Below are 24,448 nucleotides of genomic sequence, written 5' to 3'. Positions count from 1 at the left end.
TTTTTCTTTTTTTCTTGTGCATGAAACGAGAGTGCGAGTGCACCGTCTATTCATCTGTTAGATAATGAATTAGAGTATCGCTTGAGATCAAGCCATGCATTTCAACATGTTAGCAGTTTCGCACATTTGTATTCCCCTGTCTTTTTTGAACCCTAACCCCCACTTTATTGCACACATATTTCCGGCGTCGGAAAAATAAACGTGGTTGTAAGTGTTTGTTTCTTCCTATCTTGCCCTTTCTTCAAGAATTCTGCGCACTCAAAGACTACCAGTCGAATATGTTGTACAGTGCTTAACTGTCCCGTCTAGAACGACGGTGCGTCAAGCTCGGAACATGAGCGAAATCTGCTATTTGAAACGGGCCACGTACATCTGAGCATGCGCGACGCCAACGAAGTGCCTGCATGTCTTGCTGTTTCCATTCTTGTTTATCACCACGAACGCGACAACAGCTTTGGCCGTCAGAAGCGCTGTCAACTGAATGTTGTCGAAACCACAAAAAGGTCATTCAGCTGACAAGAAGGCACAAATCTGCTCTTGGGAAAGTGGGACCACACAGAGAATAAGAGTACAGCACAGTTTGCAATGGGCGCTTAGGGTTTTTTTCTTGTTTTTGTCGTCAGTCTTTGCTTTTGCCCGACACCGTTGAGAGTTCTTTCCACGGCCAAAGTGGTTCTTGCATCCGCGGGGATAAACAAGGATCGATAATGCGACGGAGGAGCGGCATTGCTGCCACATATGCTCATATGCGGCTTGTTTACGACTGTCGCTCGTGCAGTTCCTCCCGTGACACACCGTCGTTCTATAGACATGAGAGTTGACCACTGTACCAGCTAGCTCAAACAGGCAGGCACACTGTGGACGCATACGCCTATAACGTCACCTGCGAAGTAGCGCGCAATAACGCTCCTGCTGAAGGGCAAGGGTCTCCAGGTCTCTGATTCCAGCCCTGTCCGGACACAAGAGCGCTATCGCCGACAGCAAGAGCAGGGTCAGAGGATCGGGCTTGAGCCTCCGCGTGGACACCAGGAATTTCCGGTGCAGCGCCCACAGTTCAACCGGTACTAAGCGTTCCACGTCGGAAGCGCGCACACACGGCACCGAAGTTGCCTCATCACCGAAGTGAACCCTCGAGGGCCACCGGTCGTCCTCGTCGTCAAAGTTCATCGCACTTCGAAGGAAGCACAGTTCGAGCACGGCGGTCCTCAGGAGGATGTGTCTGTCCGACTCGCGAACCCTGGCGAATGCTTGCAGTCCCTGTGCGAATCCGCTTATCTGGTGCACGAGCGTGAAGAACACGTCCAGGAGTTCTGTCCTGGACTTCTCTTCGCGTTGCAGGTGCGCCGCGAAAGGGGCACCGGCGCAACCAGCCACGTAAGCGTGGACGAGTTCTTCCAGAAGTCCGACGTCTTCGGCGGACGGGGGCGTCTCCGGAGGCCGTGGTGGCGGCGCTGGTCGGCCGCCACTGTCACCTTTTGCGATCAATCGCTGCTGCATTCGGGCCCTGCGCTCTTGCTCGGTCATCACCCAACTGGCTTCCATGCCTATGGCGAGACACTTGGCGAAGCGACACGCCTGGCAGCTCTTGCGAGACGCGAGCGTGATGCGACAGTTGCCGCGGTTGGGGCACTGGAAGTGCGACTCGTTCTGTACCGAGCGTCGGAAGAAGGCCTTGCAGCTGTCGCAGGAGATGCCGCCGAAGTGGTAGCTCTTGGCCCGGTCGCCGCACACGCCGCATATCCGCGGCGGCCATGGCTTGTTGGTTCCCGACTCCGGATTTACCGAGCCAGCTGCTGCGAGGCTGGACTCTGCGGACGGCGAGGTAATCGTGCTATCGGTCCGAAGAGTGGTAGAGGTTGCTGTGGGGGTCGTCGCGTCGCAGTGCCTCTGGTTTTCACTGGGGCGTTGGCGTTGCTGCGGGTGGCTTTCCTGGGCGTCGCTCATATCTGCGCGTACATAGATTTTGTAGGAATCGTTTGAGTAAAGAGCTGGTTGAAACTACCCGCATGAATGTATTAAGGATCGGATCGTTCACACCAGGGGCTATTATCGGTAGCGCATCCATTAGCGAATAACGACCACAATGCGCCTCTACACTGCGACTTCACCGCATCCAGAAACGCTCGTTGACTTACCGCCTTGAAGGCAGCGCGTTTGAAACGCGTTTGTGTTGCATTGAAGGCGATGGCAAAACAAGATCAAGTTAAGGAGCATTTCTGAATACGGGGGTTGACTTAAACTTGGCTAGCTACCGCCTTCAATGCAGCGCAAACGTGTCTCGAACTATTAAACACAAACGCATTTCGAACGCGCTGCCTTGAAGGCGGTGGCAAGTTAAGTTCAAAGCAAATACCCACCGACACGTTCATGTCTGGCCCCATTGTCGTGTTCCCGCGCAACTGCTTAGTGCAAAGAAAGTCGCCTAACGCGAATCGAATCGCCAGCGAGGGAGCCAAAGTAGTCGCTTTGCCACAACAGCATCTCTTCGCGACCGCTATGCGAATAACTCAGTTGCGAGACTGGTGCTAGTCGCAGGTTTGAATCAGCCTTTATACATAGATAGAAAATACCTTGGCCAACGCGCACTTGATACTGTAACAATTGAAACATTTGCAAGAACTTTTCTGGCATATATCCCTGGCTTGAGGACTATTATGCTGCACTGCGGCATTGCCGTTTCCTCCGTTTCAGTTTTCAGTACATTCAAACATTTTTCATGTTTTTTTGCTTTTGAGTAACCGTTTTTTTTTTTCATTTTGCACTGCAGAGCACACAGAAATGAATTAGAGCTTACAGAAATGGTTTAGCCGAATTGATATAAGTGCCAAACTTTCCATGGCAAGCCAGTTAGGACAGAACAGCGCCTATCAGGATACAAGGTTGCACATGTTTTTGTAGAGCGGATTCCTCAAGTTTCTGCTTGGCATGAGAAACGGTTGAACAAAAAAAAATGTTGACATCGCTTTTTCATGAATTCTTTCATCAGTCGAATCCTTTTTTTTTTCTCTCAACTTGTATCGTTTTATTTCCTCTTCGTAATATGAGAGACTTATGCAATAGTTATCCCGAACCGATGAGCTAAGATGACATTGCCGCTAATATAAGATGAAGTAGTCGAGAGTTCGAAGTTCGACGGAATGCCGTCTGGTCAGGTAAAGGCATTGTTGAAAAAACAATAATATAATATAAGATGAAGTACCTTGGGAATGAGCTCGGGATAAACTTATCCACATCAACTTACTTCGAGCCGCGTAGCGTAGCCCCCTCCCTTTTTTTTTTGGCGCCAGTGTACCCTGCGGCATGAGTTAAATAAAAAGAAAGAGTTCAGCTTTCTGCGTAAAGGCCAGGAGGGGTCATTTTAACTCGTATTGTGGTGATCGTGACTACAAGCGTACTCAATCATCTGATTGTGGAGTATAACAGTAGTGCTGTACCTTTACACTGCACCGGACCTGACCTATTATTCTTATCACTTTCGTGTAATCTGCAACGTCGAGGCTTGGAATGAATTGATTGACTGAAATAACTTCACTGATTCCATTAAAGCTTTCAACATATGTCTCTTCAGAACCCTGACTGTTCAACTGCAGGTCACTTATTTGTTTAGAATACGAACATACATAATTCGTAGGCGATTCCACGTGAACGCATATCACCTTGTGTGTGTGACGTAACGCTGCTACTCTTTTGCAACCCCGCCTTGCCCAGCATTAAAAGGCAGGGCGGGATTTTTTCTACGAGATGACGACTACGGGGAACCAGTTTTATTTTGATGCATATTGCCTGATAGTCGTCGTTGACATCGGGTCTTGCACGCACAATGTTGAGCAGTGAGGAGATCGATGCGTGGTACGTCAGCTTCATCATACGCCGGTGGGTTGAAGTTAAAAAGGCGACGCCTCCGCACTCACATAGCAGCTTCAGTCATCGCTGAACTCGGCACTGGTAAATCTCGTCTCGGTGGTTATGTCACTGGACTGCTATCCCGAAGGTCGTAGGATTGAATCCCGCCTGCGACGGCTACTTTTTCGATGGAGGCGAAAATGTGTGAGGCCCGTGTACTAAGATTTAGGTGCACGTTACGAAAAAAAAAAAAAAAACAGTGGTAGAAGTTTTTGGAGCCCTCCAGTACGGCATCTCTCATAATCATACGGCTGTTTTGTGACGTCAAACTGCTGATATTATCATTATATCGGCGCCGGTTAGTTCTAACGGGAGCTGGTACAGCTCGATTCCGCGTCGAATGGCCAACTTTCTTCTCGCGCGACAAAAAAGGCACGTGATCTACGTTTACACCCTGCCAGCCGTGGTGGCGTGGAGCGCATTTCGTGATGTCATCGCATACCCAACACGCAGCAGCTTCCTGCTTCGGTTTCGAACCGTCGTTTAGTGCTTATTTGATATTGTTGACGATGGTATAGGCAAAATTAACCACCCTTATAGCTGTTATGGCACTGTTGATACTGCTAGAAAACGCGATTATCTCAATGTGGTCAAAAATGCGCCGGAGTTCCCCGTTAAGCTATCGGAAACTTGTGCTCCATCGTGCACAACTTTTCAGGTGGGCACACTGACCTCCCCTAGTTTAGATCAGTGGCATCACACGAATTGAGTAAGTTCTCCTACTGTGTACAGAAGACGCAAGTGTCAAGCAAAAATGATTGATTGATTTATATGTGGGGTTTAACGTCCCAAAACCACTATATGATTATCAGAGACGCCGTAGTGGAGGGCTCCGGAAATTTCGACCACCTGGGGTTCTTTAACGTGCACCCAAATTTGAGCACACGGGCCTACAACATTTCCGCCTCCATCGGAAATGCAGCCGCCGCAGCCGGGATTCGAACCCGCGACCTGCAAGCAAAAATGATCACGGGCAAAGAAAGCGAGAAGGAAAGACAATGAAATATAGAGAGAAATAAATAAATGGATAGGGAGAAAGAAAGTAATAAAACGAGGAATGCAAAATTAGAAAGATCATTTGAACAAGGACATAAGAACATGTAATAGAAAAGTACAAATATGAAGAAAGAAAAGGATAAAAAGATAAATAAGGAAAGTATAGATCCATGACACGGTAAAACGACAGAAAAACGAAGCGTGAAAGAATGAAGGAAAGAAATAGAAAGTAACAAAGTAAAAAAAATGGAATACACAAACAAAGAGAAAGAGGAAGAGAAGCAGAAGGAGTGATAAGCTTAGGCAGAGAGGGAAGGAAACACGAGAAACAGATTATAAAAAGAAAGCTAGACAGAAAGCACGAAGGAGCGCAGTAAAAACAAAGGTAGGGAGAAAGAAAAAAAAGAATGAAGACAGAAAGAGCGAGCAATAAATGCAGAAAGATACAAATATATAGAAATGAATAGATGCAGAAAACGGGGATACAGCGAAAGAAAGAGAAGAAAGGAATAAAAAAATATAAAGATAAGCATGCCATCCAGTTGTGCTCTGCCTTCCAGCTTGGCATCACAAGTGCCAAGCTGTTATAATATTTTTTTCTCTGCACCACCTAGGGAGCGGGAAGTTACCCAACCTTTGTTCAACGTGTACCAGTTAGCCCAAAGTGTTTACTGATCTGTGTTTGTGCAATCTTGTATACACTGTTGAATGCCTGGTGTTCTGTTGCGCTCATGTTTGTAGCGCGTGTCGCCCGCTTCGATCTCTAAATACCATGACGACATACATGTTACGCTGCATTTTTATTCTCTAGGTTTTTTTTAATGTTTACTTCATCTGTGTGTTTACACATTAGACGTATGTGAATATTAGCAGGATTGAAGACGCTTCTACGAAGTGTTTCTCAAAGGGTTTGTCTCACTGTATCTTCAGTGATGCTTCCTCGCTCCTTTTAAAGGGGCCCTGCAAAACTTTTTGAGAATGGTCATAAAAGGCTGCCGATCGGTAGTAGAGGCTCCCGACAACACGCGAGCCAAATATTATAGCGCAGCACGCGGCCTGGAATTCGCAATAAATTGTCAGTCAGTTAAAAATTGCTTTCTGTTCTCTCGACAAATCGCGCAATATGCCCAAAAATCACACGTAAAAAGCCCATCTATCAGCCATTGGCTGATTTGAACATGGGGCGCTCGCTCGTTACAGAGATCGCCGCGGGAGGCTCCTACTTGTTCATGCGTGTGCGCGCGATCACCCTGAAAGAGCCGCGCATTGGAAAAAAAAAAAGTGCTCAAGGTCCCGAGGCGTGCGTGACGGTTTTCTTGGCCCTGTCATCCCTCCCTGCTTAGCTTCCAGTGCTTTCGTCGGGACGAGATAATGCAATTGCAGCATGCGACAAACCTGTGTAACTGCACTCGCGCTGGACGGATTCTTAAAATTTTTGCGGCGTTGAATTCATGAGAAAATAAGCTCTTCCAGTGAATTCATTCCATGGTTACTTGAAAAAGTGTTTCAGGGCCCCTTTAAGCACGCGGAGTTGTTGTGGTTAACACCAGTAACCAATGCATAAAATCACGAGGGTGGCTTTACGCGTCAGCAAAAACTGCCATGGAGTAGGCACTATAAGCTGTCTGACGAAAAAAAAAAAGTATGCACCATCTCATTCTACATGGAACCATTTGTAGATGCGAAGCAGCGGATGCTAACACACTGAGAACGGCGTTGCGCCGGAGAGAAACGTGGGGATGCGCAAAGTACGCAGTGATGGACGGGTGTATCCTAGTGCAACATTCCAATCGCTGCTAGTGGACAATGAGAGACAGAAGACTCGAACTGGACACAGAGACCAGCCGTCCGCTTTCAGCTAACGCACACGCTGAAAATTTTCATTGTTCAACAACCAAAAGGAGAAATCTCCCACCGGCACTACCTTGGAGGTAAAGGTGTAGTGCCTATATACTAGTGCGATTCGAGGCCTGCAAGTACGAAGACTAGGCAAATCCATGTACTATAGTACATAGATTTGATGGGTATACCCATCATTTGATGGGTATACCCATCATTTCACTATACCTATGGTGGCTGAACGATCGCAGTGCCATAGTTCCCTCTAGTTAATTCTTGGAAACTCTACGGGGGCAACGAGCGTAGGCTAGCACATGCTGCCTGCGTGGGCGTTGCGAGGCGAGAGCGGAGCGTAAGAGAGGAGAGAGATCGACAATATTCGCAAGTATGAACGCAGCCAGTAGTTCAAGGCGGTTGGGCGTTCAGCAAGTGCTTAAACTACCGTCGTGTGTCTGAATTATGCGACAGGGAGACGGACGAACGGACACAGGCCGGCCGAAATTTCTACGCTTAAGTATCCCAAGAAAGACTATCGCCTAAAGAAGCTGCAACTGATGCGTCCGAGTTCCAGCGATCACGAGACAAGCGGGCACGTCCTCTCGTAATGCTGCATGCACGCATGGGAGTGACTCGTTTGAGAATGCCCCCCCCCCCCCCCCCCCAATCTGCATTGCGAAGAGGAAAGTGAAAGACCGTGCACACTACAACGCCGTCAAGGTTCCGAAATAAACAGGCGTCAACATCTATTTTTCCTCCCCTGTGCGTCGTTAGCCACGCCGCGATCGTATCTGTCTCTTTTTCGCCGAGAATCTGCGAGACCTTGAAAATCGTAGGCAGTGCACGAAGACTTGCCACTGCGGCTTCCGCTCGCGGTTAGCCGTTATCACTTGCAGAGAATCAATAGAAATCGCAGTGGGCGTTCCGTTGTACTTCTCGTTTAACGTGCCTTTACTACAAGATAATTTAGAGAAGTAAAAGGGGAGGAAGGTGTTGTTTCTCTTAATCACTTCTAGTTCTCGAGAGGGATCAAAAAGTTTTTTTTTTTAGCCGCACCAGCTGGTATACATATGAAATCTACGTTTTATGGGTAGCAGATTGCACATATGCACTGGGGAAACAGCCGAACCAGCTTAGCGTCACATTTATTTTCGATTACACCAAAAAGCACGACCGCACGTTATCACCTGGCATCGCTAACCATGTACTTGACCTCCCAGAAGTTCGCCTCGAAACAAATTACGTCACGTTAAGGAATCCCAGGTCAATGATGTAGACCGTGGGAGCGTTCGTCGGGCGCTCGAACCTACACCCGAAAATTTTAAAATATTGCATGCATACATACGTACATGTTTGTGTGTGTTTGTAAGCACGCACAAATATAAACACACACATGAACATATCTAAAGAACGGCTGACAGCCCTCCCCCCTCCCCCCAAATTAAAAAAAAAATTCTGGTTAGGCTATACTGCCGCATTTGGTGGAAATTTTCCGAACGCTCCCTTTCGGCGTGTTTCATAATCATGTTTAAAAAAAAAGTTTCTTGGTTTTGGGACGCCGAAACAGCGTTTCTGCTTCTTGTTGATTATTATTATTATTATTATTATTATTATTATTATTATTATTATTATTATTATTATTTTATTATTATTATTATTATTATTATTATTATTATTATTATTATTATTATTATTATTATTATTATTATTATTATTATTATTATTATTATTATTATTATTATTATTATTATTATTATTAACAAATTACGCTATTGCTATCATGTTTACTGGTAACGACATTTCGTGGGAACTTTTATGTCCCCTTCGTGCGTGGATTGTGAATGATTGATTGATTGATATGCGGGGTTTAGCGTTCCGAAACCACCTTATCATTATGAGAGACGCCGTACTGGAGAGCTCCGGAAATTTCAACCACCTGGGGTTCTTTAACGTGCAGCCAAATTTGAGCACACGGGCCTAAAACGTTTCCGCCTCCATCGGAAATGCTCCATCGGAAATGCTCCATCGGAAATGACTCATCGAACATAGTAGCGCATTTAGCTCTGTGACCTCAGCAGCAACACACATAAAATATCATGTCAGAAGAAGATGCATAGATAATGCAGGAGGTGCAACTTATCCGTACACAAAGAAACAAGGAGAAAAAAAATGAATTGGGACCACAGATTTGGACCCGGGAAGGAGGTTATAATATTTAAACACTGAAGTTTTAAACTTTCCAGGACAAGGCGTGCATTTCGCCACTTTTGTTGGTCCAAACGTGGCATTTAGTTTGTGTGGCGTATTATCTTGCAGGAATGTTCTTACCGCACGATATGATGATGACGTCATGAAGCACCATATCTTGTTGAACGTTATGCATTTGGATACTTACTTGCGCCACAAAATAAAACAAACTCAAGGCTGAGGAAAAATTATCGCGTATTGTCATTCATCCTGGTTCAACACCTTTCATTAGTTTTTTTTTTTCGTGCTGTAGGTAGGTGGGAAATCTGTTATGAAATTTAAGCGTAGAATAGTTATCTGCCTTCTGTTCCGGCATTTCCGATGGAGGCGGAAATGTTGTAGGCCCGTGTACTCAGATTTGGGTGCACGTTAAAGAACCCCAGGTGGTCAAAATTTCCGGAGCCCTCCACTAGGGCGTCTCTCATAATCAAATGGTCGTTTTGGGACGTTAAACCCTACATATCAATCAATCAATCTTCTGTTCTGTTCTGCTACAACAAGCTTGTTCTGAAAATATTCGCATATATGCAGAGCGTTGGCTATGTAATCCGTTTCTCTGCGTTCTGCAACAATCACAGTCAGAGACTTGTAATACTAAAATAAAAAGAAACAAGTAAAACAAAAAGGCAAGTAAATAGCAAACTGAAACAAATGCCAAAAATGACGCGTTACTGGACAGCTCGCTGGCAAGAGTTCAGTTTAAAATGGAACGTTTCAACGCTCAAATTTTTGTCTATGTTGTGTACACGGTAAAACACACACACACACACACACACACACACACACACACACACACACACACACACACACACACACACACACACACACACACACACACACACACACACACACACACACACACACACACACACACACACACACACACACACACACACACACACACACACACACACACACACACACACACACACACACACACACACACACACACACACACACACACACACACACACACACACACACACACACACACACACACACACACACACACACACACACACACACACACACACACACACACACACACACACACACACACACACACACACACACACACACACACACACACACACACACACACACACACACACACACACACACACACACACACACACACACACACACACACACACACACACACACACACACACACACACACACACACACACACACACACACACACACACACACACACACACACACACACACACACAAAAGAACTCCATATGGCTGTTCATTCCGAACGCATGCCCAGTTCAATAAGCAGAAAAATTCTTTATGAAAGAAGACCATCACCCGTTTGTGGCAGGAAGCCACAAGGAAATAAGTACGGATTACTCCGAAACAAAAGCTTCCTAGTTGCCGAAAAATTTGTTCTCTGCCGGGGATCTAACCCGTTACCAACGTCTTTTTGGGGCTGTCGCTCTACCAGCTAAGCTAACGTGGAAGTAAGCAACTTGGTCCCGGGTTCGATTCCCGGAACAAGACAAATTTTTCGGCAACTAAAGAGCTTTTCTCTTTGAGAAATTCATACGGATTTTCCTTGTGGCTTCATGCCACAAATAGGTGGTTGTCTAATCTTCATTTTTTTAACCCTTCCACCACCTTGTGGGTAACTCATATGCATACAGGACACTGTGCAAGTAAATTTTGTATTGTGAAGGGGCGCACGTTTAAAATTGCGCCCCTCACAGTACAATTTTTTTTTCTTTTTTTCCATTCATGTAATTTGCACATTTCAGACGAAAGTAACAAACATAGCCAACTTTATAAGCACACAGCAGCACTTGTAAGTTAGAAAAGTGTACTGTGCAGAAAACAATTTGTGTGCACTACTTCCAGAGTAAACCTCTGAGGCTACGTCTCTATGCGTGGTGGGAGAGCTTACGTCAGTTTTTTGTGTTATGTCGAGATTCTTCGCAAGCCACTCACAGATATCCGAAGAAGCATCGCTGGTATAGCTTCATGAACACATTCAGACTAGCACGGCAAGCCACTAATTTTACGAAGTTAGTAAAGATAACAATAATTTTTTTTACTAGCTGTGCTAACTTTTTAAGTTTTCTGAGTGGACTCATTCGCCTGACTTATTGCGCGTAATTACGTCGAGTGAAGCTCAAGATGACGTTTTGATATACCAGCGGGACCAATGAAGGACATACAGGCAAAATGGCGTGGTACTTTAAGCGTTAGCTGTACATAGCAACGTAACGGTGCACACAAAGGCCCGCGCGGAAAAAGTACGCTCGCAATCGTTGCGTTTGTGATAAAGTAGACCTAGTCCCTTACTAAAATTTCATGTTTCTAATTGTTATGTGGGGTTTAACGTCCCAAAACCACCATATGATTATGACAGACGCCGTAGTGGAGGGCTCCAGAAATTTCGACCACCTGCGGTTCTTTAACGTGCGCCCAAATCTGAGCACACGGGCCCACAACATTTCCGCCTCCATCGCAAATGCAGCCGCCGCAGCCGGAATTCGATCCCGCGACCTGCGAATCAGCAGCCGAGTACCTTAGCCACTAGACCACCGTGGCGGGGCGTCATGTTTCTAAGTAAATGTCTAAGTTTATCATGCGTGACTTTGTTTTCATGAGGTTTCCGCATTCATTATTTCCACGGAGCATAAAACAATTTTGCGCCAATTTAAATGTTCAGTAAGTTCTGCAGCAGCGTGAGAATAAACAAGAGAGCCGTTGCAGATTAGGGTTAACAAGCAATGTATAGAAGTTCAACAAAAGTGTTGCGGGCATGCAGATACCATGCATTGTAGAATAAGACGACTCGTGAACTGACTTACCCGTGGATCACATCTTCACGGTGCTCCCAGGCCAGCGAAACAGGTTGCACGAGAAGCAACTACGCGGCGGATATCCAGCATGACGACGGAACACGTTGTTCATAACACCGGCATGCGTAGGGTGCACGAGAAGAACACTTCTGGCCGTCCTGGTCTATGAAAAGCGCTCACGTTTAAAAACAAAAAGAAAAATACGAAGCTCAAGAATCCAAAGTATAGATGAAGACCTATCTCCGTTCTGTATAGTCGACGTGCTCGCCCCTTTGTTTGTTTCGAGATACGTCAGAATGAGATCATGCGTGGCATCACTTTCGGCGATGCAAGGTTTGTGAAACACCACAGGAGAACGCCGGGAACAAAGGACACGCACTGTCGAGCTACTAGTGATGAAGACAATTTTCAAGCCAGTCGCTTCCGTCACATTACGCGGCACGTTCTAACATGCGACAGAGTTGCGAGCACTGAGACCGCATTGCTGGCGAGTGTGCGTTCACGTTAGCATCACATGATGGAAGAATTGGGGTTTGAAGTGCGGGCTTCTAGAATGTGCTGTAACTCTACAATATTTTCTTTCACTGCCTTCTTGAATGCACTGCAAGACTAAACTGCTTTCTCCGGTGAAACCTGCGCGCAATCGGCACAGAGTGGGTGGTGCGAATGCTCGTCTCCCGAGGTTGCACAGATGATAAGGCGCGTTTTGTTAAGTGAACGTTGTCTCGATCATAAGACTCGTTGGCCTTAACTTTCACTGGATGATTTGAGGAGGCGACTACTTGCTCAAATTGCGTGCTTCCATTTCGATTCTCCCATGAGCAAGTAGAGTATCCTGCCGCGACTGCGCGAAATATGTGTCGGCCTCTCAGCAGTCCCGGTGGCACACCTGCGTGATTTCGGCGTTGAAAGCACCGGCATGTTAAATGAAGTGGCCTGGTCTTTGCACGCTCGCTGCACATACATTTGGAATACGAACGCTAGAAGCACGAGTGAGCCAATTAAAACGCTATCAATCGGATGGTGCCCAAAAACTACGGCTCTGTGACAACTCGAGAGTTACAGGAACAGACTTGCACCGGGAGGACTTAGCACTGAACGAATATCAAGAGAAATAAGAAAGAACGATTTTGAGAGAGAATTAAAGAGAGACAAATAGCCTCTCAAACTCCACGAATTCAAAGCGACGATCAACTGAATTTTTTTTTTTTTTTGACAGGCGCGATCGCGCACCTTTCTGCACCCTCCTCGCGCATGCGCACAATACGAGTTAGTCTGGTTGGATAGAGAGAGATCCGCAACCCTCGACTAGCTCCCCTCGAAAAGAAGGAACAAAAATAGAAGCCTCGCGAGAAAATGAGCAAGGACGCGTCAACTCGAAGGCCTCGCTTCCAGAGCCAGTTAGAGATCAAGGTGACGCAGTCTCACTTGGGGAGGAAAGAAAAAAAAGGAAAGCTTGTGTTGTAAGCGCACTATTGCTCAATTATGCACTGGCTGTTTATCGTCAAGTGGAGAGCTAGAGCGGTGGTTGGAGGGCACCTCACAAGGATCTGCACTTTAGTGGGTGCCTGGTCGTAAATCCGGAATTCGAATTCGTTTCAGTCGCTCTACAACAAACCTGGCTGATAAGCGGCACGTGAAGCGAGCTACGCTTGCGAAATGTCAACTTAAATGTCGATGTGAGCAATCGAGCTGAAAGAAAGGAACAATCGCTTTTGTGTATGCTAACTACATCAGTATTTGGAAGAAAGCAGGCTTACGTTGAAACCTTCCTGATGTGTTAGACAATTAGTGAAATTTGACGCAGATTAGAGATTTTCTGATTTCATTGTGCCAATTATTGGTCAGGAAAAGCTTGGAAAGTGAGATAAATGTTTTCACAACATGATAATGCGGAGCATCTCATACAGCACGAAGAAACACCTCTGTTAATTTACTAATTTCACACGCTGACTCTTTACCAGTGTGCAGGCACTGACGCAAATTAATCTGCGCATGTTTAGTGACTGAACGACAAATGTTTATCAAAGCTGCGCTGCAGGACCGCCTCCCACTACTTGAGAGCATGTATTTTTTTCCCGCTGGGAATACACTTACCACGAGTGTTTATACGACGCAAATTAGTTAATGTAAAGTAAATACGCCATTTAGGACATCTGCCGTAATCAGCTCACAAACAACGGGGCCTTTGGATAAATTATATGGGTCGGGAAAATTTTCGTAAGGGCAATCGTATTTTTTGTTGACTAAATAGCTGAGCTCAGTGTACTGCTAAACGTATAGCGTGCGGCATACAGTTGTAGATTTGACAATTGCTCTCTGATGTTAATTCTATAGATGTACATATGATCCTATCACTTCGGACCTAAGTACCCGAAATGAATTCAAGTTTCGGCATAATAGCAGGACGCAATCGAAGGCTGAGTGAAATAGTGATAAAGTGAATACATTGATTCCATAAAGTTAACGTATTTATATTTGTATGAATGATAATTTTGGGGGGTACTGGGAACCTACGTATAAAAAACTCGGTACCTCTTTGCCGTGTCCTAATGACAAACTTAGGACCGTGAAGTGTTGTTTTTTTCAGCGGAGCTTGGTAATTTTACCCAGCACGCCGTAATCTTCACACATTCACTTCGTTATTCTTCACGAAGTAAACAATCAAAACATAAGGCACGACTGACGAAGAAGCTTGTTCGATTTCGTCAGGCGCAGCAAATACTTATTCACCGTCGCCCCAACCGTGATATTGCAGGGAGTGGCTTTCGTGACGTTGAGCTTCCCTCGATTCCGCCGTTCGTGAACCTAATCACAACGAGCTGAGCGGGAAAAAAATGTATATATATACTGCATCTAGCGGGACGGTTGTACCGCAGAATCATCGTCCACTGAACTACTTAGACGCGCAATTTGGTGTGACAAAGCACTACGGAACGCGAGGAAACCTGCTATATACGGTAGAACTGACGAGAGAGAAAAGAGAAAAAATGCAAGCCAGGGAGGTTGACCAGATGCTATATCCTGTAGAACTGACGAAAGGTGCAGCGCTGTGCGTGCGACGACGTTATGTGGTCATGCAACCTCAAATATAGGTTTCTTAGTAGCTCTCGATGATGTTAAAGTGTTATTCAGCGCCGCTCGGGTTATCTTTCTGGACAGATACTTCGAAGCAACTGGCGCCGTCAAAGCTCAGACTCGCTGTTTACATATATTTTCTCAGAACTTGCCGGCCATGTCTTTCTTTAAAAATATCATCACCTGATGTTTCTTTCATCGTTCTATGATTGTACAACATTAAGATGTCCACATCTGTTCGCCTCGCAGTATCATATAAATTCAGCCGAATTATGAGTGGTACTTATACACAAGTATGATCTCTTCTCATCTTTTCCGATGCTCTTGTCAGAATAAGTATCTTCGCGAATTCAGCTGAACGCCTGCCTGTTCGTGACATGTAGATGAACACGATGTATTCGAAAGACTGCTTTTGAACTACCGCGAAAGTTTAGAAGGCGCTATTCGCGTGAATTTGTCCAAAGCTGTAATTGTGATCGAAGAACAAAGATTTCGACACAATAGAGCGTAGGCATGCTATGCTTAAAACATGAATAAACTGTGTAATGTGCCGCTTCGTTGTGGTCAGCTGAGGCTGATAACGTGCAGTATTTCAAGATAACATTTGCGTAACGGCTGGTAGATTTCAGTATTGTATTGTGATTGATGATGTTGAAGTCAGCAGATATGCTGGTTAAATAATTTAACATGAAGTGATATTTCAAATACCTCACTCTACTGAACGATAATTGACCACCCTAAATATGGTGTCAGGTACAAAAAGTGGAGATGGGCTTCGGGGGAGAAGTGACAGCTGATCAGGTGAAAGAGTTCAAAAATTTAAGCTATATCGTGAAACAATGTGCCGAAAGAAAAAAGAAATGACGATTCAGCCTTGACACTGGCTCAAACTTATCACAGCTTGATCAATTCCTGAGCAGACCTTCGTTACTCAAGTATCTTCCGCAACCGATGGAAAATCAGTACATCGAAAACTTACTGATGATCTCGCAATTTCTACACTATCCTCCCGTCTTAACCTCCTGTCTCAAACGGGTTGAAACATCGACGAAAGTCACAAGCCGAGCAACACAGGACTGAGATCAGAGGAAATGACGCATTCGCCACGCGGCTCTGCTGTCGTAGGTTATTACGTAGCTCTTAAATCGTGTGAACGCTGAAGCAGCTCTAATTGTGCTGAAGATTAATCTTACGTCGTGAAAACACAGTCACGGAAGCAGGCAGTTCCGCAAGCTGCCATAAGGGTTTTAGGTCCATCTCATTCCGCATTCAAAGTGGCTTGGGATTCACCGTCAATGCTTCCTGACGTGACGAACTGTCGGCTTGGTTCTAACCGCGGCAAGATGGCGGACAACGGTTGCGTCGCACCTATGTTGTTAGAAGTAAGGCATCAAGGGCGCCCTAGAGCGCCAGATGATAGATCGAGAAAACGGACAGGAGGATGCTCCGTAAAGAACTGTGGACGGCTCACGAGAAGCTCCGTGGAAGGTATCCTTTGCCGAAGGGGACACACATGTCGTTCACGTCATCCGGCACGGCTGGGACGATACAGTCTGGGTGACCTCGAGAGACGAAAGAGCCCGACCCTGAGCTGCCTGGGGGACCGGTTGGCAATCATGGGCTACCGGTAGACGTCACAGTCACGCCGGAAGCTGTCGCTCACGGGCCACGGTTCCGGCGTCACTTCACGTAGTCCGCGGGCTATTGCCAACCAACCTCAGAAGGGCTCACGATGGCAATTAGAGTAAATAGACACTGAACGAAGAGAAACATAGCAGGCCACAGCAGGGCACCTCTGGAGCAGGTGCATGACGGTCGCATCGACGATTGCACTGGTGGTCTCACAACTGCAGACATCCAGCAATGTGCCTCTGGTTTCAGTGTACGCTGATACTTCTTCGCGAACGTCGCATACGAGGGTATCACACGCACGAAGTCGTCGACCCTGGAACCAAGCTTTTGCAGTCTCGATTTGCGATCCCAGTTGGCGAACTGCATTCAGATGACTCCGCAAGCTTGACCTGATGATGTCCGGTGGCAACAATTCGCCCACAGGCCTTATGCACATATTAATCCGGTGACATATTAAAGTCGAAAGAGTTAACCATCGCACCTATTACTGATGCAATCCTGGCAATACAGCAACGCAGGCGCCATCAAAGCATAATACACATCACACGCAGGGTCTTGTAATCCATTTCCGGTCTAGGGATTTGCTCTACTTTGGAGTCAACAATGTGGTTTTGGCCTGGGTTGAGGCATCTGGTAGATCCTTATGGCACTGCCCTAGTGGATTGTTTCTTTCAATTTCTTTCGGCATATCCGCCATAACGAAGAAATAATGACGTCATCAGTGTCGCACTTGGAGCAGTCAAAGCCCGCGAGTGTCTTTGTCAAATGTAGCTTAGGGCCGAGGGCGCCTCCTAGTTCTGGATCAGTCCAAAGAGGTCACAGTGGCTGTGGTTTCTCGTGATGCGGCTCTGGGATGGAAGTTCGCGAAGTCGGCGGGGCGCTGCGTGCCACAGTTGGTGAAGACATGAGCGATCGGATCTCCGAGGCAGAGCACCGGGAGCAACGTCGGCCGGGCAGCCGCGCTCGCACGCTTCTTTGCGTGCAGTGGCCTTGCGCAACCGAAGCGGCGCGAAGTCGCCCCGGCGTCGGCTTGGCGACGACGGCCAAGGCTGCTCCTCTCGCTGGGCGCGGGAAAAACCCGTTTACTCGCTGTGCGCATTGGCGGACCGCCGGCACTTCACTGCTTGACGGTCTCCCGTTAAGCATGTAACGATTGTTTCTCGAAATCAGCTGTGATCTAACGTTGAAGGTGCCACAATACGTTGGTCGCACCCAACGACTCAGCCTGGGGCTTAGTATTGATACCTGAACTATACGGATACATTGATTCAAGAGGAGAACGCAAACAGGGAAGGATGATTCTCGCAGGGTCTCCTATGCAATGGCCTAATACTGCTCGACGGCAAAAACAATAAGTTTTTCTACACAGTTGATGTATTAATTATCCCCCCGCCCTTCCTTCGCACGAGAAATTTCCGCAACCAACGTGATTTTACACTGCCCCCGAGATCGGAGGCTTCCTGCACCTACTTGTTGAACACGGCCTCCGTGATTGGCCTATCTTTGACCTAGAGACGATGTCAAGTGCTGATGTCAAGTTACCGTGGGATCTGATGTGAATTTATAATGACTTCTCCAATTTGGTCTGTGTTGCCATGGTGACGTAACCAAGTTGTAATGTTTTGCATCACGTGTTTCGACGCCACGGTACTCGGCAGGATTTTCTCTTGGAGGGTGCAAACCAGTGTTGCTTCGCGGGTGGGGAGCGGGAGAGCATTGCTGTAGCTTGGGTGAGGGAATGTGTTGGTATGGCTTGAGGGGGGCAAGTGCCCATTTTGCGATTTCAGCACTGCTGTGGTATTGTAACGTCCACGAATGGGTTTATTCCGCTGTGACGTAGCGTTGGAGCCGAAAATGTCGCGCGCCGGAGGCGCTAGCCAAACGTCTGCTCTAATCTCCCTGTTCCCCGCTATCCAGAGGCTCATACACGAATCCCGTATGCAGTAACATTATATACAATTATGTACTGATTGCATCTCACACTCGCATACTTTTATCATTACCATCGGTCTCACCACGCACCCTGCTGGGCAAAAGCCTACTTTCCCCTGATTCTACTATTATCCTGTACCTATGCTTTCTGCGGCCACTTGACCGGAACCCACGTACTTTATAGAGGTATGTATGAACTACTATCAATATTGCAAGCGATGTTTATAAGGTAGGATAGGAAGCAATTGATGGAACGTAACATCATTAACTTTTAGGGAGCCTGTTTTGACCTTGACGTTAGCCAAAGGCACCATCTCTTTATTCCAGAATTAGTAGCGTACGAGGATAAATCAGACGTATTTGGTCGACAGAGCCAGTTACGCAACATGTTATATCAACGGACTCATTCCGTTGTTTTGCACGGTTTCTGTGGTGAAAGCTTGCGCTTTGGCTCCGCTCCCAGCATTCACGATGATATTCGATATGGGAATGAGCAGATACGTCTTAGCTGTAGCCGTGTGCTTGACAATATTCGCCAGACGCTCCCTCTCTCAACTTAACATGCAATGCACCGCATCGTCTTGAAAACGCCCAGTTAAACCTATGATCGCTTCTCGCCTTACGGGACATCCTATGACTTTTTCACCAATGGCTTCACTGAATGGTCGATCGTAGGCTAGAAATAAATACTAAACACGTTACCGCATATCTCTATTTCCTTGTTTTTGCATTGTACGCTCTTGTGATGTTTGTTGAAGATGTCCCCACTACAACCATCCCAATTCAAGTTTTAAAACTAAACACTTAGCCGAACTGAACTTTTTGTTGTCACTGTATGAGTATTAGGCGACACTATAGGAAGCCCGTATAGTATACCTAGTCTGCGTTAACTTGTAGTAGCCTTTCAAGGTTACAGCAAAACACCCGGTCCTACGAAACCTTTTTTTAATGATGCGTATCTCAGGTGGCAGTTGAACGCGCGTCAAGAGATGTGTAATTGTCAAACGTTTCAGAGCGGCTCACTTAAACCTAGCAGGTGCGTTTTTGCACCTGCTTGCAATCAACGACGACTATTAATAAAAGCACTAATTATTACGCAAAGCCAAGGACCAGTTATGGCTTCGAATGCAGATACAGCTAGACCCATATATACGCTTTTAACAACGAAACAAACTTCGCCTAAAACTGTTTTCAGATCGCGACGAAGTTAAGAATGGTAACACAGCATCGAAGGCGGAAACACATGTTTCGTCCTTGAACATGCCTGCTGCAGGCCACGCCCTTTCTACTGCCCAGGACCAATGAGAGACCCGCTAGCGATGGAGCTGCACTCATCGCGACCTATAAGAAGAACAGCGCGTTGTAAACGAGAGGGTCCGGAAAGCAGGTGGAGCCGTGGCATTAATTTGGATACGCGGTCTTTTTTTCTTTTTGGAAGCCACCCAAAACTCTGGTACGCAATACATGGGACCTTATCGTGCGTTTGATGTGTTCTTTCTTTTCTTTTTTTGCGTTCATTTCTTTATTTACTTTTCTCCAGGAGTGGTTCATTGTTGAAAATCGCACCCGAGCGTCACTGTATAGGTGCGCGAAAACTTTCATTGACAGTCTGAACACAAGAGCTGGCATAAGCTGCGAGATCCAGCCTTTTAGACACGCTATATCGCTTCAGGGAAACAAGATAAAAAATGCGACATTGCTCTGTTTACGATTGCGTTTCACCTGTCTTCTTGGAAAGGGTTAAGGTGAAACTGTAAAGGCACTTAATATTTATGTGATGGCTCGTGATAGCGCCTAATGCTCTGTGGGAACACTTAATAAAGAAGCAGAAACATTCCTTATCTTTTAGTCTCGCAAAGCACGTGCCGAACATTAAAAGCCATCACATGATGTTCGGCGTTCAACGTAAATATTTACCTCACATCGTGCTCGGCCTTTTTGTAATGCCATGAGTTTGATCTATAGTGACAACGACAGGGACATGCGAGCTGTCGGTAGATTTCCAGAATAAGACTGATGTATACTTGTACATGTTTAGCCTGTATTCCCCGTGGTGGTATAGTGTGTGCTCGACTGCTGATCGGATGGCTGCGGGATCAACTCACCGCGGGATCAACAAATCGAGCAGTCCAGCAGGCCCGTGAAGTGGTGGAGAGGCAAAGCCTTTATGTCCTGACTTGGGAGACCTGATCCCGGGCCATTAATATTCCGGACACTTAATAAATCATTTGCTGTCCAGAAGCCCTCTATAGACCGCTATTCTCCACGACCCCAGCTTCGACGTCCAGCTCCTTACTGTACGGAAGGCCAGGGTGGAGAGGCTCGGCCTCGCCGTCCCGACATGGGTCCATTGACCTCGAGTACATACCGGGGCGCCACCTACGTGATGACGTCACTCATGGTATGCCGGGTTGTGTTGTCTGCTAGAAAACCACATTTCCTGCGCTCTTGCTGTGGACACCGTGCGTGTTTCCCTTTGTTTTAAAGCTCAGTGATTAAAGAAGCGCTAAGACCTGATAATATATGCGGGCAAGCGAACTACAAATCGGTGCTCCTGGTGGCACTGTCGTATCTAATTTGCATCGTATAAAATCACGACTAAGAACCGGTGCAGCCATAGGGGACGATGCAAGTGGTGTCGCGAAAGCAAAGCTGCCGTATTCCACAACTACCATCCTATATGTGACGTCAACACGATCGCAGCGCTGGCCTCTCTAGTGAAGGCCCCCGCGGCCAATGCAGTCAGGAGTTGAATCTACACGTCCCTCATTCTCTTCCTTTCGGACCAAGTAAATGTTCTCTATCTATCTATCTATCTATCTATCTATCTATCTATCTATCTATCTATCTATCTATCTATCTATCTATCTATCTATCTATCTATCTATCTATCTATCTATCTATCTAACTATCTATCTATCTATCTATCCATCTATCCATCTATCCATCTATCTATCTATCTATCTATCTATCTATCTATCTATCTATCTATCTATCTATCTATCTATCCGTCTATCCATATCTATCTATCTATCTATCTATCTATCTATCTATCTATCTATCTATCTATCTATCTATCTATCTATCTATCTATCTATCTATCTATCTATCTATCTATTCGCCGGCGCCTTTGTAACGCTTTGCACTGGAGGCGCGCATATCACATACAGCATCAGCGCTTGCAACGCTGCTTGCGTTCCAGCGTAGACGCTTTGGTAGCGTTCTAGCGCGGCCATGAATGGGCATGTCGTAGAGAGGAATGTATATGGCTTGACCGGAACAGCACCTCTTGACCTGAACAAAAAAAAAAAAAAGAAATCTTCAGTGAAAACGGCGCAGAACAGAGCGCAGCCGCATATAGAGTGCCAAATAACGAGCAGTGACACAAACCCGCAATGCTTAGAAAATACTTTTAAAACATTTAAATAGTAAGAAGGAGTTGTAAAAAATGGAGCATTTGGGAAGTATTTCTGTCCCGCAACCATAATCGTCGTCTGCCTTACTCGTGTTTCATTTCTTGAAAACCCGCCCCGCCGTGGTGGTATAGTGGCTAAGGTACTCGGCTGCTGACCCGCAGGGCGCGGGTTCGAATCCCGGCTGCGGCGGCTGCATTTCCGATGGAGGCGGAAATGTTGTAGGCCCGTGTGCTCAGATTTGGGTGCACGTTAAGGAACCCCAGGGTGTCGAAATTTCCGGAGCCCTCCACTACGGCGTCTCTCATATTCATATGGTGGTTTTGGGACGTTAAACCCCACATATCAATCAATCAAATCTTGAAAACCCGGCTTTCCTATCGTGAAGTCTATGCCACACTGTTCGCGCGCACACCTTTCCTGACCTGGAAGTGCCAAGACGGTGGTGATAACGCAAGGAAAGTATATACGTGCGAGATAGATGGTTAGGCTACACGGTTGTGTGGCAGAAATGCTCCCCAAATACTCGATTTTTCTTTTCTCGATGAGCATCGGCTTCGTGTTTCGATAGTTTTCAGTCAATGAAGCTGGCCTTTTTTTTTTTTTTTTGCTGTGGCAGCTGTGGCGTAAAACATCGGCAACGCTCCGCACAGCCTGCGCGTTGGTGACGGGAGGTGCGTTTAGGACTGGCGCCGGCGGCCGCCAACCTTGGCGTTTGCAGCCTACCTTGGCATTGCGAGATGTGTTACGACGTCGCCGTCGGGGCCGCTAACGAAAAGAAAGCACAACGCGACAAGGACGACGGCGAGACGCCGCTCCCCAGTGCATTATGCATTCGTTCTCACGAGTGCAGCGTGCGACTAAGCTGTCAGATAGTGTAACGGGGACGCTGCCGTTTGTATCTCCTGGCCGGTGCTAAAATATATGGTTCGTTGCGGAACCGAGCTATAACGCTCTCGGGAAGGGCCATTGTCCATATTGTGATTAGTGCGTTTATGTAGTGTATGTACAGTTATTAGTACAATGAACTATGGTCATCCTACGGACTAGGACACTTTTGTTTAAATGTGTAATGTATGTTGTGCGTTGTCTTTTGTTTGTTATTGTGCCTGTTATACTGACGCTTGTCCCTTAAGTTTGTTGCGTCCCATGAGAGAATAAACTTTTTCTAAACAGGGCCCAAGACACTTATCTATACTGGCTAACCAAACAAGACTGCCGTTGCCAAGAGATGCCAAAGAGGTTGGATTGGAAGGGACAGAATTCTATTGGGCCCTACAAACCACAGATCACTGTGTCGCAGGCCGTATAGCGTGTTTTTATAATACACAAGATGGAAATGTAACGCTAGTGTTAGAGGAAATCTAACGCTAGCAAGGTAATGATGGGGTGGTGCGTTGATTTGTCTGATCTTCGTTCTGCCGGCTTTGTTTGATTGATTGATTGATATGTGGGGTTTAACGTCCCAAAACCACTATATGATTATGAGAGACGCCGTAGTGGAGGGATCCGGAAATTTAGACCACCTGGGGTTCTTTAACGTGCACCCAAATCTGAGCACACGGGCCTACAACATTTCCGCCTCCATCGGAAATGCAGCCGCCGCAGCCGGGATACGAACCCGCGACCTGCGGGTCAGCAGCCGAGTACCTTAGCCACTAGGCCACCGCGGCGGGGCGCCGGCTTTGTTTGGCTCCGTGAGGTGTAGAGCCACTTGTTCGCGAGACGATGTTCTGCAAAGATCAGCAGTTGCACTTCCAAACCTTGACCTCTTTACTGATTCAAATTTCGTCCGCCAAAACGCAAAGATATACAAAGCCACGAGTGCATTCGAAGTCTTGCAAGCACAAATACTAGGCAAATTAGTGTATGCTATTCGTGATTGATATGGTGGCTGAATGATCGAAACAAGCGAGTTCTCTCTCGCAAGTATTGTAGAAAATTCTAAGCGGAGGAACACTCCCACGTCGAGACCGAAAGGCCGAGTTCCTCAGCTTGGCGGGCGTGGTGGAGAGAGAGAAAGGGATAATCTTCATTAATTTCTGACAGATTGCTGGGCTGGGCTCCCACATGGGGCCCAGAATTGCTCATTAACGCTGGACATTTCCATAGCATTACTGACATAGATTAGTGCTATAGACTTTGGTATATATGTGGTGCATGATGACGGGGTTCTTGTTGGTAGCTGCCGCCACTGAAGGAAGTGGGCACAATTTGGCATGCGGTGAGGCGGAAGGTACTCCCGCCATGGTTTACAGTCCAAAACTGTTTTATTGCCACCTGCCATCGGACAGATGTGATGTTTGGCAAATGATCGAGTTTGACGCACTGTCAGGGCACCTACAGCGAAGCCCACAATAGGCTATATACGCACAGCTGTTACCTGGCTGTAGTTCAGGGGAAATGATGTGAGACATTGGGACATTTTCAAGCTAGGAACATCTTTGTTTACGGTAGCATTTAGTGAAAGTTGCTGGGATCATTCACCGATTCACCAAGCCTTGCATAATCTAAAAAAAAAGAAATTTGGAGACGAGCCGGGGTTAATGTGGAGTTTTCAGTGCGTGAAACTGTACATATTTGTAAAAAGACAAGTCC

General features: G+C 46.5%; 1 protein-coding gene across 2 annotated transcripts in view; it reads right to left on the bottom strand.

The window, feature by feature from the left end:
- Nucleotides 1–17,486, bottom strand: part of LOC119179543 (vitamin D3 receptor) — a 28,531-nt gene extending 11,045 nt beyond the window's left edge. For both annotated transcript variants that reach the window (XM_075868573.1, XM_075868575.1), the window contains exons 1-2: nt 11,805–17,486; nt 884–1,946 (exon numbers count right to left, since the gene is read on the bottom strand). In XM_075868573.1, the coding sequence (XP_075724688.1) occupies nt 884–1,944 (1,061 nt within the window). In that variant the 5' untranslated portion in view covers nt 1,945–1,946; nt 11,805–17,486. The remainder of the gene's footprint in view (nt 1–883; nt 1,947–11,804) is intronic.
- Between the last annotated feature and the right edge of the window lie 6,962 nt (nt 17,487–24,448).

The sequence above is a fragment of the Rhipicephalus microplus genome, chromosome 7, assembly GCF_043290135.1.
Source record: "Rhipicephalus microplus isolate Deutch F79 chromosome 7, USDA_Rmic, whole genome shotgun sequence".
Lineage (NCBI taxonomy): Eukaryota > Metazoa > Arthropoda > Arachnida > Ixodida > Ixodidae > Rhipicephalus > Rhipicephalus microplus.
This window is presented reverse-complemented; position numbering and strand designations above follow the sequence as displayed.